This window comes from Crinia signifera, chromosome 1 (assembly GCF_055691185.1).
Source record: "Crinia signifera chromosome 1, ASM5569118v1, whole genome shotgun sequence".
Lineage (NCBI taxonomy): Eukaryota > Metazoa > Chordata > Amphibia > Anura > Myobatrachidae > Crinia > Crinia signifera.
In genome coordinates, this window is record NC_139217.1 from 305,223,853 (window position 1) to 305,241,303 (window position 17,451).

Below are 17,451 nucleotides of genomic sequence, written 5' to 3' on the forward strand. Positions count from 1 at the left end.
ACATATACTACAAATGCATGCATACATTATACTGACATGGTCAAAAAGTTATATCTAGACAGAAACACAGTATATAAGTGTACGGTGTCTCCTCACATGGCGCACTGCACTCTACAAGTAAAACTCATGTCGACTTTTTGACATATCGACATTTTGACCATGTCAGCATAATGCATGTCAGCATTTTGAACGTGTTGGTATTTTGAATTTCGGCCAATGGTGGTCTATATTTCAGTGTCTGTATTTTGACTGTCAGTAATATCATTGCATACTGCTCCTAACTTATGTAAAATAGATTTTTTAAATTAAGTGCTCTTGCAGTTAGCTTCAACATATAAGTTATAAAGATTCCTGCAGTTCAGTGTGTTGTGATACTTTGTCAATGGTAAATTGAAAATCTTTCGAACCTTTCATGATAAACGATATAAGATTTAAAATTTAATAAAAGCTATACCCATTTATATGGTTAAACATTGCTAGGGTTAAACCTAGAGTTTATGGGTGGTATTCAATATGTGCAATATTTCCCACAGAATATTCCGACAGTCAAAATCCTGGATTGATTAGGACTAGGTGATAACAAATGTTAATTAAATATAATTTAAAATCCACAATTTGTAGCTACTGTATTTACACTGGGTGGTGAGGCTAGGATGACACGATTCACTTTCCAACTGACGTAAGTAGCCTGACTCCACAAGACTTATGAATGTGTTATCTGTTAACAACACATTGGCAGCAGGTTATGTTAGTCCTGTAGGACCTGCATGGTTCAGACCTGTATTTCCAGCACATCTCATAGATACTCAAGCTTTGGTGGCCAAGTCAACACTTTGAACTCTTTGTCATGTTCTACAAACCATTGTTTATTTATTTATTTATTTATTTATTTACAGGTTCTTATATAGCGCAGCAGATTCCGTTGCGCTTTACAATAGTAGACAGTGATAAAACAAACTGGGTAACAACATACAGACTTGGAGGTAGGAGGGCCCTGCTGCAAGCTTACAATCATTGTTGCACTGTGGTAGGCCTCATTATACTCATGTAAGAGGTTCCTGCCATCAGGGAATACCGGTGCCATGAAATGGTGTACTTGGTCTTCAACAATGTTTAAATAGCTTGCACATGTCAGTATTACATCCACATGAATTCCAGGACTCGTGGCTACCTAGTATAACATTCCCCAGGCATTACACTGCTGACATCAACTTGCCTTCTTTCCAAAATACATTCTGGTGCCATATCTTCCCCAGGTGAATGGTATACACCTGGCCATCCACATGGTATACATGAAAAAATTACTCATTAGACCTGATCGCACAAACAAAAAACATAAGGACTAGTGAAAAGGTGTCTTTAATCGATTAAGCTTAGTACTGAGAGGACGGTGCCCTAACAGCTGGAAAGTGGCACAGTCGGGGGAGGGGGGGGGGGGGCATCTGTAGTGCTAGATCCCATCAAGTCTTGTATATATAAGCTTGTATGTACAGATAAATATTTGCATTCAAGTTATATACTGTCTGTAACATTGCCTAATTTTATTTTAACTACTCTTCTTTAATTTGTTTGACATGAAGGTTATGATATTTGTTGTAGTGGGTTATCTTGGAGTAGCCAAAGAAGTAGTGCAAACAGTTTATTTATTGTTTACATTTACAGCTTTTAATGGGACTACCATATGGGAGCATTCCAAGAAAGACGATACCAAGAGATGAGCAGGATACATCAATGAATTATGGTGTGCTCAGTGAGTTTGGGGTAAAAAACAAACACTTGTTTCTCTTATACTTTAGCTTGACATAGGATGTACATCCCTAAATAACAATGTACATGAACATTTACCACTTCAGGCTAAGGGGTCCATCCTATTGTCCATGCGAGTCATAGCGGCATTGACCACACTTTAGGATGGATGAGATTTGCACATAGGGCTCTGAACACATTTGTGTGAAGTTGGGCTGATTTTAGCCTGTGTAGTGTGCGAGTGTTAAAACTCTGTCGCAACGGCACATCACACCCTTCACATAATATATGACTGACTCCTAAAAGTTGTATGTACATGTTTTTATTTGGTACTCTTTACCTAGAAGAACGCCCATCGCGGGCATCGCGGGCATCGCATGTACCAAAAAATCGCATGTGATGCGACCGACGCGATTACCGCGATTTCCCATAGGGAACAATGTTAAATGTCCCAATTGACCCGATTTTCCATAGGGAACAATGTTAAAAGGCCCACAGAGGCCAAATAGCCACCCCCCAATTGTTAACGCCACCCCACGATCAACGTCAACCCGAAGCGTGGCGAGCGCAGAGAGCCCGCGAGGGGCAGCGGTACGCATCCTACGACCTTTTCATACCCCCACTATCCACGTCGGCGTGGAGTTGAGAACAGAAAGTGTGGCGAGCGCAGCGAGCCACCGAGCCCGAAGCGTGGCGAGCGCAGCGTGCCCCGCGAGGGGACGCGGACACCTGTGAAGCCCGCGAGGGGACGCGTATACCTGTGAAGGTGTTCGCGTGCCCTCACGGGGCTCGCTGCGCTCGCTTTGCTTCGGGCACTTTCTATTCTCAACTCCACGCCGACGTGGATAGTGGGGGTATGAAAAGGTCGTAGGACGCGTACCGCCGCCCCTCGCGGGCTCGCTGCGCTCGCCACGCTTTGTGTTGACGTTGATCGTGGGGTGGAGTCAACAATTGGGGGGGCCATTTCACACTTCAGGGTGCCTATTTGGCCTCTGTGGGCCATTTAACATTGTTCCCTATGGAAAATCGGGTCAATCGGGACATTTAACATTGTTCCCTATGGGAAATCGCGGTAATCGTGTCGGTCGCATCGCATGCGATTTTTTGGTCGCATGCGATGCGACCGACGAGATTTTTTTTCCTTACGATGCCCAAGATCAAAATCGTGGGCGCCCTTCTAGGTAAAGAGTACCTTTTATTTAAAGACATATCTGTCTCCACAACTGTTCGGGGTAGTTAAAACATTTTATGGCAAAATTTCATAAATATCATGCCATTCAAGCTTACACCAGTTTGCCAAAATGACAGGCCAAGTTTTAATATTATCTGTGCTTGTATCAAGATGGGTAAATAAAATTGCCTTGGGTATTAATTAAGGCATCTTTACTCAAGTTTGGATATGCTGTACTTAATCCTGGAGCGCAATGGTGGAGTTTGGAAAACTCTTGCCTGAACAAACTTAAACAGACTCAAACAATATTTGGTGCCAAATTGGAAATACCTCCTAAGCAGTGTACTAAAAAAAAAAAACTGTTTAATCTTAAGATATTTTTGCAAATGATTAAACTTTTTTTTTTAGTACACTGCTTAGGAGGTATTCCAATTTGTCGACAAATACTGTAGAAACATAACAGGAATATGCAGTATGTGCACAAAACGACATTGCTGCTAATTGAGTCAGACTATAACATTATTTTTACTAAAATAATATGAAAAAGGTGCATTTGCACGCTTTTACACACTTCACATTATTTTAATTTCACTTATGTATTAAGGGCTCTTGGAGCAGTGTTTGGAAAAAACTGCTTAGTATCCACATCCACTTTCCATACATTTAATGAGAAATGCGATCTAGCAATATTTACAAAAAAAAAACCACGCTGCAGCGTGCCCTGTGATAATTGCTTTATACGGAGGTAGTGTAATCACAGGACTCACTGCAAACATCCCCAGGCTCTCCTCTCTCAGGGAGTCAAGTGAAGAGTCAGAATACTGTAGCTGTATTATGCATTTCCTTTGTGCACTTCTGTGTGCAGTGTGAAACTACTTTGCTCAGTAACGCTGGTTGAAGTCAAAGCTCCTCACACAGTTACCTATAAAGGGGTGGCTGCTCCACTCCTGCCCTCTGATGTCCTAATCTTGCACAGCCTGCCCTGGCCCCCTATTCTAATTGCTGCAACTGCCCTACTGCTTGGAATGCCTGACTGAGGATCACCTGACTGCTAAGGTTATGTTGATCTCCCCTGCTGGGAATGGTAGGCTCAATTGCTCTACCGCCAAGTGGGCATGACCACTGCTGCACTCACCCTCTGAACTTTCCGGCACCTTGTTGTCCCACATGTTGGAGCCCCGTAGGCTTAGTTGATGAGTAGTTCTCCACCTATGTCTTCTGTCCCTGCATTGGACCTGTCTGCATGATCACCACTGTCTATGTAGGTACACTCTGGGTACAGGATATGGAAGTAGACTCCACACCCTGATGCCACTCTCTCTCTTTATGCATTTTGTTGTATTGCTCTTGTGGTAGATGATCTGACTGATTATTTTATCTACATAGAAGCAGACCTACCATTGATGTAGCAGGTGCAGTGCACTGGGGCCCACTGGTGCCCCTCACCCTCTTCCTGACACCTACTATTTATCCCTCTCACACTCTGCCTCCCCCTGCCTCTATCTGTCACCCTCTGCCTCGCCCAGTCACCCACTGTTGTGTTGCATATTGTAAACTTTGGTTTGGGTGGAGGAGGGGTGCCCAATTTAAATTTCGTCTTGCTGCTGCAGGCTGTTAGCGGCCTGGATGTGCGGGGGCTGGGACCCTGACTGGACCGCAGACGGAGGTGAGAGGGACAAATGGCGGTCCAGTCGGGGTCCCAGACACCGCATGTCCAGCCTGCAGCAGCAAGATGCTGGCTGTGTCTAAACGGTAATTCCAGAGACAAGCGGCGGCTGCTAAAACAGGCAGATAAGCAGGTCCAGATACAACCCCACCACTCGATACAGCCCTCAATCTATGTCTGTACATACCGGATTAACATCTTAACCTTAACCGCACTGCCTCACTACAAGGACATCATTGCGGGACACCGCAACACATATATGACAGCTGTTAGATCTCATTACCAAAGTGATCAACTTTTTATTTTAAATTGTATTTATCCCTCTTTAAATTAACCAGCCGGTCGCCTCTTTTTATGAATTTACTCGGATTCACAACCCAATTTTTAATCGTGTACTTGAATTGTATACTTTTCTTCCTATTCTTCTTATCTGGTACTGCATAAATTCTTTATTTACCTAAATTAATTGTACATATATATTTTTAATTATTTAATCCACCGATGATTTGAAATCCTGTTCATGTTTTTCCATTTATTCACTTACGCTAGAAATAAATTCCTGTTAAAATATAATTTAATTGTGTATAATAATCACTTGCAACTACACAAAAGAGCCCAAGGTATATTTGTTTACCTAAATGTTACATGTTACTATTTCAGATTATTTTGCTGAATGAATTGATGATAAGATATTTTTCATTAATTCAGCACAGGCACTGGCAATAACAATTTTAGTGCAAAGATGTGGAACAGACCATTTCATAAACCATGGAAGGAGTTGTACTAAATGGTCTGTGTTTAACAGTATGTATAAACTAAACAAACACACTATATAAATGTATATAATGAGAAAGAAAATATAAAAAGAAAGAACACAGCAAATAATTTAACTTTAGTTTAGACTTATTGAGTACAAACAATTGCATTGGCTGCAATACACACCAGGAGGGACATAATGCTTTATTCCTGGAATTCCCTCTTCATTTAGGACATAGCATCCTACCCTCCTGCATTCTGCAGGAGATTCCCTGAAATACCAGCAATCTCCCTCTTTTCCTCATTAGTCTAGCAATCTCCCTCATTTCACCTAGCCCACATTACACTGTTACATTTTTTGGGAAAAAAGGAATGAGAGATAGATACATTTACATTGAATCATCAGCAACATTTCCCCGCACTTTACCAAATATAGTAACTCTTACTAACTGCTACATTTGGATATAAGTAATTTTAAAAGATTCCTATCAGATGTAGCAGTACACAACCAGGATTCTATGTGCCACGTTCACAATCTCTTTTCAAAATATCTCCATATATGGAACTAGACACGCCTTTTGGGTGGAGCATGACATGCCCCCTCAATTAGGCGCTGTGCAAAATTCTACTACCAACTATAATCTCCCTGAAACTAGTTTTCAAATGTAGGCAAGTATGATTTAGGATTACCATCACCTGTGTTGAAATACCTTTCCTATCAATTAACCTGTTCAAAACAGGTGATGGTAATCATAAAAGAAGAGGGAAGTCCGTGAACAGAGAATTTTGTCCCTCCTGGAATGGGTCATGTTGGGATGTATGCACATATGCCTGCATATAAGTGTCCTTGGTTAGTCTTGTTTTATGGTGCAGCAAAAAAAATAATATGTTTTGCAGGGGGCCTTAAAATACTCACCACTTTTCTACGGGTACTACAATAATGAAAGGACAATTGGACCACTTCAGTTCAGACTGCCGTTGAGTTATTTTTTATGTGGTGTTGGTGTCTTTGGATATAGTTTAATAGTTGTGATAAGGACGTAAGTACTGCTTCTTCTACAATCATTTCAATGTGTTTGATTAAGTTTAAATTTGATGCTCTGTCATAAATATGATGTTTTTACTATTATTATTATTATTATTATTATTACTATAATTACTAACTTAGCATCTTAACTGTAGCCACTTTTGATATCATTTTACGTGAGATTAGAATATGCATGAAGAGGGAGGGAGAGAGGGAGAAGGTTTTGTAGCAGCGATGGAATATATTGTCAGTAACAGAACATTCTATATATACTTCCATATATTATTCAAAACATTAAATATTTGCTAAAAAAAAAATCATTATTTTTATGTGGATTTTAATACATTGTTGTTTTACTATTCATGAGCAGAATGGCAAAGAATATAAATGAGAGCACTGCTGATGGAGATGATAACTTTACATTCAGCTGGAAAATGTTTACGAGTTGGGATTATCTTATTGGCAACCCTGAAACAGCAGACAATAAGTTTGCATCAATTACAACCAGCTTTAAGGTAATAGTTTGATTTTATTATGAGTTCAGTTCGTTGAATTTGCTTCAGGTAAGAAGACAGTGCAGCATTATGGGATGTTACAACACAGATTCAAGTTACTGTAGTGATAAAATATGTTTGACAAGTAACATGGAATTTTACCAAACACAAAACACATTGGTGCTTAACACTCAAGGAAATAAACTGGTTTACTTATATTTAGTTTAAGAAAGTACATTTCAATATAAAAAAGTGCAAAAACCATAAAAGTCCCTGGCCTGGCTAATGTAATCTCTTTGTTCCTCATGCAAAGCAGTTGTTGTCCCTCCAATAACTATCGGGGAAAGGAATCTTGGCATGCACACCCTACTTACACATATATCAAGAGGTGCTATCGTACTGGGAGTTGTAGTTCTACAATAAAAATAAATACAGTGCTGATGCCTACTTTACATTAACAATAAGCTCTGCTATCTCATATTGAGCAATAATCAAGGTTTTTGGGTATATTTATCGGCCAAGAAATATTAGCCCACCAACCAGAACCTAGGTGACTTTGTCTCTCAGGTGGGTCCCTAATACTACGCTTGAATCTGCAGCTCATGACCTCAAAAAATATGGCGAAAGCCAGTCACCCCAGGGCAGCACACTTTTGAGAAAATAAAGCATTAGTGAGTTGATAAGAAAGAAGTAAAAGCCAGGGGTTAAAAGGTGTTACATAAGTAAAAAAAAATGCTACAAAGTATAAGTAGAAAATAAATAGTGCAATATGAATGTTATGTTGTGCCACCCCAAGGCAACAAAGCCACGCAAACCCATGTGTTACAAAAATAAAACAATTCTCCACATTTTTATATTTTATTATTTATTTTATAATTTATCTTTCTTTTCTATGTTTATTTATTTCATTCTATTCTTTCATTTTTTAATAAAAGTGCAATCAGAAGCCAACATCCGGGCTTCAAGTGCAGTGTGAACGCATGATCCAGAAAAGATGGTTCAAGCCAGAGCAGCCTTAACAGCTTTAGAGGTCATAGGCCAAGCATTACAGTGGGACCCCTCCATCTTTGAGCAACACAGTGATGCCCTAAAACAAATACATTATCCTGCCCATATTCCTGAACGGTCTTATCTCATGCTTTAATACAGTGAATGACTGTCAGAACTGAGTGGTGGATAACTCGGCCAATCAGCATGCTGACAGCACTTCACTGTCTGGCTTTAGACTAGGGGGGGGGGGGGGGGGGGGGGGGTAGGTTAGAGAATTATGCCAGGCTGCACATCTTCTTTACCTCCAGAGACAGCCCAGCCCACACCTGCTCAAAAGCCCCTAGAATTGTGGGGCTCTGGGCAGATACCCAATGTGCATATATGTTAAGATCGCCCCTGATTCATGCATGTTCAAAGTATACAAAGACTGGCCTACATTGCAAAGCAGTAAGAGTCCTCAGTTAACCACAGGTAATTGGATACCCCTTAATGTAGAGTAGTATAGGTACTTATAATACTAATATCAACAACAAGGCTGGCAATTATTTCTGGATTGGGTACTTGTTTCCTAGAACGGCGCCCATCGCGGGCATCGCATGTACATCGCATGCCATTATAATTACCGATTTTACATAGGGAACAATGTTTAATGGCCCAATTGACCCGATTTCACATAGGGAACAATGTTAAATGGCCCACAGACCCCAAATAGCCACCCTGAAGTGGGAAATGGCCCCCCCAATTGTTAACTCCACCACACGATCAACGTCAACCCGAAGCTTGGCGAGCGCCGGCAGTACGCGTCCTCCGACCTTTTCATACCCCCACTATCCACGTCGGCATGGAGTTGAGAATAGAAAGTGTGGCGAGCGCAGCGAGCCACCGAGCCCGAAGCACAGCGAGCGCGGCGAGGGGATGCGGATACCTGTGAAGCCTGCGAGGGGACGCGTATAGCTGTCAAGGTATCCGCGGCCCCGCGCGGGTCTCGCTGCGCTCGCCACGCTTCGGGCTCGGTGGCTCGCTGCGCAAGCCACACTTTCTATTCTCAACTCCACGCCGACGTGGATAGTGGGGGTATGAAAAGGTCGGAGGACGCGTACTGCCGGCGCTCGCCAAGCTTCGGGTTGACGTTGATCGTGTGGTGGAGTTAACAATTGGGGGGGCCATTTCCCACTTCAGGGTGGCTATTTGGGGTCTGTGGGCCATTTAACATTGTTCCCTATGTGAAATCGGGTCAATTGGGCCATTTAACATTCACGCCGACATGGATAGTGGGGGTATGAAAAGGTCGGAGGACGCGTACCGCCGCCCCTCGCGGGCTCGCTGTGCTCGCTGCGCTCGCCACGCTTTGGGTTGACGTTGATCGCGGGGTGGCGTTAACAATTGGGGGGGCCATTTCACACTTCAGGGTGGGTATTTGGGGTCTGTGGGCCATTTAACATTGTTCCCTATGTAAAAATCGGGTCAATTGGGCCATTTAACATTGTTCCCTATGTAAAATCGCGGTAATCACGTCGGTCGCATCGCATGCGATTTTTTGGCCGCATGCGATGCGACCGACGCGATTTTTTTCCTTGCGATGCCTAAGATCAAAATCGTGGGCGCCGTTCTAGGAAACAAGTACCCTGGATTGTTCTACAAGTTAAAGGGACCTATTTATCACAATCTGATTTTTTAATGAGGATGTCAAAATTATGTATGCCTAAATTAACAACATTAAATGAAGGTGTTTACAGGCATTAAGAAAAAAGCTTCTGCCAAGTTGCCCATTGGGGCGAAGAGCTAAAAGCACGCAGAGGCCCACTTCTAGTATTCAGAGTCCCATCATGAGTATGTAAAGAAGACATGAACCAAATGTACACTGTGCAAATTATCCAGACCCACCAGTAAATATCACAGCATATTACAGTGGCCATGGAGCGGCTTATAAACAAAGACAACTGTTTGTGCGGGTTATATGTAAAACAACTTATACAGATTTTAATGCATGACATAATACATCTAGGGACAAGGAGCCCATCCATGCGATGTGTAAAGCAAAATGATCACTAAGGCAGGTTCATGACGTGGGTACGAGACCGTATATGCATGGTCTGTGGAGAATGCATGGGGGAATCCTACAAATACCTCTCTGGGTAAATTTTGCAGAAGGTATACCATTAGAAATGGCTACTGCAATCGGGCGCTGATTTTATAATAGACACAGGGGAATCATAGCAGACATCTATGACATGTTGCGATCGTACATACATCCATGTTTTCCTTAAAATTTATGGGTAACCCTCAAAAACAACAATTTTGGGGGGATGTCACACAAATACAGTTAAATAAATATGCCCAGAGGAGTAAATGTATTTGCTTTATAGTAATTGTCGGAGATAGTTTTTCTTCAAACAATACACATAAGAGCTCACATGATGTCATTTCTAATTCATTGTTACCACAAGTCTGACAATAAAAAAAATATATTGTTTTGCTTTACCCACAGGAATCTATTGTGGAAGAACAGGAAAACACAAAGGAAGAAAATGTTCATTTGCGGCGGTTTCTGATTGTACTGGCTAATTTAATGATCACCGTTGTTCTTGGAGGAAGTGGTTATCTCATTTATTTTGTTGTAAAGCGATCACAAGAATTCAAAAAGCTGGATAACCCAAGCTGGTATCAGAATAACGAGGTATGATTGATTTGATGACAGGTTTGGACAGTGAACAATGAGAGTATTTGTACTGTATGAACCACTGACCAGATCAAGAACATAAAGATTATTATACTTCTCTGCAGGGTTAGGGGATTGGGGTGGGGGCTGCCTATGGTTGCCCAGGGGGCTGCAGCTCCTATGTAAAATCCACCACTGGTCAAAAGCAAATCAATGGCTTACGTGTTAATTAAAAAGGCATAACAGGCAACAATATCAGCAGAGGCAATCAAGGTTACATTTTAAAGACTGTCACTTAAATCCCATCCAGGAAACCTGCCACTGACATCTGATGTACAAAACCTATTCAGAGAAAAGACAAATCATGGTCAGATCCTCCAATAGATAGCTCAAAGTACGATGTTTTCAATAGTAGAGACTATGGGCCTGATTCTGGTTCATACGGTTCCCCCTGCGCGTTCGCATGGGGGACTGATGTTTTTCTACTGAACATGCGCATAACGGTTTATGCGCATGTGCAGGGTCCCTGGGCGAATGGGCTCAGCGACTTGTATAGTTGCTGAGCATTTTACAAGGAGCGGTGCAGGCCGGGGGCATGTGGCTGGCGGGAAGGGTGTCATCCATGGGAATGCCTATTGTTTCATTGGCGTCCCCTTGAAAATGCTGGCTGGCCACGGCTTTGACCAGTTTGACAATGGCCGCGGCTGCCCGCCGGTTGCTCATGGATGAGGTCATCACGTCACCTACGACATCTTCAGCATATGGTGCCGGCTAGCACAGCACCGAAGCAGGGTAAGCAGTGGTACCACCTCGCCCCTGGGTCAGTAGCGCTATCACCCCCCCCTCCATGGGTCACTAGCTCTGCACCCCATCCAGGCTGGATCTCTCTACCAATCCGCCCCTTGGTGTTCCCATGGGATGCTGGGTGCTGAGGGTGGGCAGCTGACGTCACATGACATCAGCCACCAACCCTGTCTTCGGCCGATGTCTCGTAAACCATGCAAACCTGGCTATTGATAAAAGTCTCTCTCAGGGATAAAATAGTGAAACTATTTTGAATGCATTTTATAAGTTTAAAATTCACAGAGCACATGTCCCATGGTGTGCGTGTACAGAGATTCAGTACTGATTAGGATGCAAGGTCTCAGAAATGTAGTGGAAATGCAATATGTATACCATGGAGTTGACTAGGAAGTGGCTATTCAAGCATACAAAGGTGTACATCTCCAAAGTGTGCTGTAGGTGTGTTGTGGGCGTGTCACTGTACTTTTTGTGAACTCAGATGCTTAATCGCCTACATTGCAGGCCATAATCACACAGAGATTGTGCACCTACAGTAGTGTGGGGCAATTGTGAGTTTCAATATAAAGATATTCCAATATAAAGATGCACCAAGCAGTATTTTAGCATCTGTAGATAATTTAGGGTTACCACCTCATCCCTTTAATTCCGGACACATATTAATTACACAGGTTCTGTGGCTGATTAAAACTAACTGAATGGAGTCTTGTAGTCAGCCAGCCACAGAACCTGTGTAATTAATATGTGTCCGGAATTAAAGGGATGAGGTGATAACCCTCACAGATATGGATACTGCTGTGTCTGACTCCAGCTGGATTATATGGTTCTGTAAGCAAAGAAGAAGCAAGATTGTTCCTAGACATCACATTGATGAAAGTGTCACCCCTTATCTGTACAGTATTTTCCAAAGTTCACAACTTGGTATGTACTAAAGTATGTATGTATTGTACGTGCATAAAAAGGTTTAAATGTATTTTTTATGGAAACTGAAAAAGTCCAAAAACGGAGAAAATGTTTTTGGTGTATGCCGTTAATAATGATAAACCTGAAAAACATCTTGTTGAATAGCACTTGAGAAACGAAGCAGAAGAAAATAATTTTTGCACAGTACTTGGTGTTTTCAGAACTGCCAGGATTGCCTGGTAACATTGTATACAGTACATTTATCATTATTATTTTTTATCTAAATATATCTCTCTTTCTTTTATCTTCTTCTTATAGATAGAAATTGTAATGAACTTGCTGGCAATGTTTTGCCCTCCACTAATTGAAACAATAGCTGCAATGGAAAATTATCACCCAAGATTGGCTCTGAAGTGGCAATTGGGGAGAATATTTGCACTGTTTCTGGGAAATCTATACACTTTTTTGTTGGCTTTAATTGATGATGTCAATGGAAAGGTAAGCATATTTAGCATTTAAACACCACAAAGCTCAGTGGCGTCCCTACTTTTGGTGTCATCTGATACAGGAGGCCATGATGTTTGTGCATGCATGCCAGCAAAAAGAGGACGTGGCCTTGTGGGTAGGTTATCATCAACCTAGGGGTCCAGGAGATGCGGGATGCCCCAGATACTGCATTGGATGACACCCAGGTGCAGCCCACAACCTCATAGTGATAACATTTTTGAAAGGCTGTCAATTTGCTGCCATAAAAATATTTTATCTCTTTGAGAATCTTAGCCATGCACTTCCAGTTTGAAATGCATGAAATTGAAAGGATTGGAACATTGTAAACTCTTACTAATGTACAAAATTGGCCAAGAGAGTACTCCTTCTCAGTGCCTGATTTATAGATGTACATAAACCCGATGGTCACAATGGTGCTCCCATCCTGCTAATTCAGCCCAGTTACTTAAATAATGGTGTTGGTTTAATAATAGACAGCAGTTACAGCCATACTTACTGTCACATGTACACTGGTAATAGAGCAGAGCATGGGTGAAGTAAGGTTTCATACAGCTCACCAGCCTCAGGTTTCTATGTAACTACGTAGAAGACATGTTTCTTCCACTGAAGAGAAATACATAGAAATTGACAGCAGATAAGAACCACTCGGCCCATCTTGTCCGACCTTAATGATGGCCCCTGCTAATGTTCTGTTTAGAACTCATCAGCCCAATACAGACTCTTACCACTACAATCTCTCATGAATTCAGCCATGAGGCCTATCTTCCTATGTAAATCTTTTTTTTTTTATCTAAACATATCTCCCAACTCATCCTCTTCGTTTTTCACAAGATCTACGTCTCTTATCCCCATGCATTGTCTTCTCCCATTCATAATTGCAGGATTTTTCTCTTTTCTCTGTGGAATGCCCTCCCACACACAATAAGCCTCTCCTAGAGTCTCCAAACCTTCAAGCATTCCCTGAAAACACACCTTATCAGATTCCAGAACCTCCCACATTACCTTCATAAACTTTTCCCATCCAATGAAATCCTTACTGTACAGCACAAATATGCTCACGTATATGCTCTCTTATTTTCCTCCTGACCACTAGCTTACTTTTCTGAGTCACCATATCATTCAGCCCACCAAGAACCTTTGCAATAAGGTGGACCATTATTCAATACAGAATACCTATTATTGTGTATCAACTATGTGTTCCCTATTGTAAGATTGCGAGCAGGGACCTCCTACCAATTGACAGTCTGTATCTACCCAGTTTGTTTTAGCCCTATTTCTAATTGTAAAGCACAACTGAATCTGCTGCACTGGATAAGAAATTGTTAATAAATATCTAAAATAAATTAATTAATCTTGGTTTAAAGTATGACGTCTCGATGGAGACTGGAATATAAACAGTAGAGTATTCCTTTTTGAGTATAAAATGAATTCAAACTTTTCTTCACTCATTAGAAACATGCTCCTTAGTGAGACTACAGGTTGAGTATTCCTTATCCGTATATCCCAAAACTGAAATATTCTGGTTTTCAGAATATTTGGTTATTTTTTGCACATGTGCAATGCATACTTGGAACGGGGATGCTGCTGAAGATGACTCCTATGGCCACCATAGAAGGCAGGGGACACTGTGGCTAGGGGACCAGGTGAGTTTGTAAAAAAAAGGCTCATGGCTCCGATCATGTGGATAAGAGATACTCAACCTGTATTGACAAAATACTGAGAAAAAATTTCAGATAACATTCTCAGATGCTACTAGGCCACACTTTTTTGTACTAGGCAAGGTCGAGAAAGAAGCAGTTTCTAGTGGCTCCTTAGACTCCCTTTTGTCATACAAAGCTAAAGCTATTAACAGGGGCACCTTAATAAATGGCCAGACTTTTGATTTCATATGAACACCATTAGAGTTCTCTGGCTGGCTAGAGCTGGTCTGGATAATCTAGCCCTCAAGCCTATATATGTACCTAATCTTAGAAAGCACTTACCCCCCTTGGTTGCAGAAGGATAGGAACCGGCATACGAATGGATGGTGAAGAAAAAAAGTGTAGTTTATTGTACAAACATAATTGCACAAGCAGACAGCTGTACACCTGACAGCTGTTTCAACTGCATATGAGCAGTTTTCATCAGATACAGTTGGGGGTAAGTGCTTTCTATATTCAAAACATTATGTTCCTGGCAGCAGATACATCGTTTAATTGTAGAGTGCCATCCTGTGAACCAAACTGCAATGTACCTAATCTTAGAGATACGGATCTCTTTCGGACAGTACTTGGAGATGAGGATAACATTCAATATAAAGCTCATAAGTCCTTATTAAGATAGAAAGAGCACTGATTAATTATCTGTATATGTATAGTTTATAACAATATGAATGAGTAGTACCTGTAAAATAATTGATTAGTTAAAAACAAGGTTTACACCCTTTTGGGGAAAAGTTGTTTTTTAAAAGCAGATTACTTTGTCCGGTACAATTACTCCTATACAGAACCTTAATGGTCTCTCACCTGTCCTGGAATCAATGTTAAGAAGACACAAATTAAAAATTAGGTCTTGCAGAGGTATTCTTCCTTCTTGACCAAAATAATTTTTGCAGAGATAGACCTCAAAGTGGCAATTCAGTCCATCCACGCCAAGGAAGGCTGCTAAGCTGCTTCTGGAACAATGTTCTTTACCAATGTCCAGCACTAGTCTTCATACATTCACAAACCTCTGCAGAATGGATTAAATTGCATTATCTATTTTGACAACCCCCTTAGAGTCCACACAGAACAAAAGATTTTACAATAGATGTAATTTACTAATATACAGTAGGAGTTTTATTTCAGATGGGTTGTTGCTATGGGCAACCAATCAGATAATATCTATTATCTTCTAGAGGGTGCTAAATTAATAGGAAGTAGATTCTGATCTGAAATAGAACTTCCATCTTATTAAATGTACCCAAGTGAAAGCAAGCTATATGCCTTTTACTCATTCTAGGCTTCTCTATAAACCACCCCATTTTAGAAGTGCAGCCATGCAGTGAATCCATTATGGCACCAAAATAATTTATTTCATTCAACGCTAGTGCTTATTGTAATTTTAATGTTCGAGGAATCACATATATTCTAATTATGACTTTGTTTTCAGTTAGCTGAGGAAGACGTTATAAGAAATCAAACTCAGTTGCTAATAGCCAGCTTTTATAATTCATCTTCAAATAATGACAGTACTGCGATACCATATATTCATCCAGCTGATATGCCGAGAGGTCCTTGCTGGGAAACAAATGTGGGAATTGTAAGTTACGTTTTGTACTTAAAACAAAGAACTGCGTACAGTGAGGTTTGTGGGAATAAAAATTCTGCAAAAGTGTGTATATTGCTTTAATATGGGTTTGGTACTGTATATTCATCTGCATGAAAGGAAAGGAAAACTGACAAAAATGTGGACCTCACACAAGCCATAAAAATCTCACGAGGTGCACTGTGTAACCCTATTTGGGGCAGGGCAGGTGCTAGGGTGCTAAACGCCTCCATGCAAATTTTAGGGTAAGGGTACTGTTCAGTCTCTCACTATGCCGCTTGGCAAATACAAAGCTTACAGCATGACCAGCTTTTACTTTACAATAATCGATCAATAATCGATCCTGATACGACGTCTGAAGAACGGTATTTATTATTTAGTGAAGAGATTATGAATATATGCGATGACAGATTAGATGATGTAATAAGCGAAATTGTCATATTGATGTGAACTTGCAGTATCGTGAAATGGTAAAACTGTAATAAAACATGAAGATGCAAATCAATATGCATATAAAAATACACATAACGTTGACCTTACAAACAGAACATTACATGTAAAAGAGACATGCTACAGTGTACAGCTAGCATACATTACTGCCTAATTAGGTTCATGGTGCCACAGTTTTGAGTAATACTCACCAGTCACCATCGAATGCTGTACCAGGCTGGACCATGTGAAACATGTCTGCCTGAGTCGCTGTGCAGAATGGAAAATGGCAGATTACAGCTTCTTTGGCCCAGAATGCATTGCTAAGCTAGCTACAGAGGGCTAAGAGGGACAAACTACTCTACTGAGATAGATCTGTGCTGACCAGTGAAGGGAGTTGATTATGCAATTCGCAGAAACAAATTAACACAACAGAAACCTATGCTGAAAGGCATGACAGGTACAGTAGTGTATGTAAGACCAGGAGGTTAAGGTACAGTAGTTTATGCATGGTTATTTGAAAAGGACATAGTTCTGGGTGCACGATTAAGGGGGTTACAGTAGTGAATAAAGGGCGAGGGGAAGAGATACAGTATTGGGTAAGGGACCAGACCATGGTGTTATGGGGTAATGGTACAGTTGTGAAGAAAGGGTGGAGGGTTAAGATACAATATTAAGTGAGGGGTTATGAGGCAAGTGTAGAGTATTGGTTTCAGGAATAGGGGAACAGTACTGGCTAAAGTGTTTGGGAATAAGGGCACATTATTGAGAAAAGAGTTAGGGGATAAGGACACAGGGCATAAAGACAAAGTATTGGATGCAGGGTTAACAGGTAAACATATAGTACTGGGTTCAGAGTTATGGCGTAAGGTTACACTACAGAGTGCAGGGTTAGGGATAAGGACACATAATTGAGATATATACTGTAGCGAGGGTTACAGTAGCAAAGTACTGTGACAATAGTACTGTAAGTGGCTATAATTTCTGGGAGATCACAGGACAGGGCACAATATTGGG

General features: G+C 41.2%; 1 protein-coding gene across 1 annotated transcript in view; it reads left to right on the plus strand.

The window, feature by feature from the left end:
• The window catches only part of LOC146075574 (transmembrane channel-like protein 2-A), a gene marked incomplete at its 5' end in the record, with an annotated part of 49,235 nt that overhangs the window by 12,707 nt on the left and 19,077 nt on the right, over positions 1–17,451 (plus strand). Inside the window, 6 exons of the mRNA XM_083184934.1 lie at positions 1,663–1,761; positions 6,237–6,379; positions 6,737–6,881; positions 10,339–10,527; positions 12,532–12,711; positions 15,850–15,999. Coding sequence (XP_083041060.1) covers positions 1,663–1,761; positions 6,237–6,379; positions 6,737–6,881; positions 10,339–10,527; positions 12,532–12,711; positions 15,850–15,999 — 906 coding nt within the window. The remainder of the gene's footprint in view (positions 1–1,662; positions 1,762–6,236; positions 6,380–6,736; positions 6,882–10,338; positions 10,528–12,531; positions 12,712–15,849; positions 16,000–17,451) is intronic.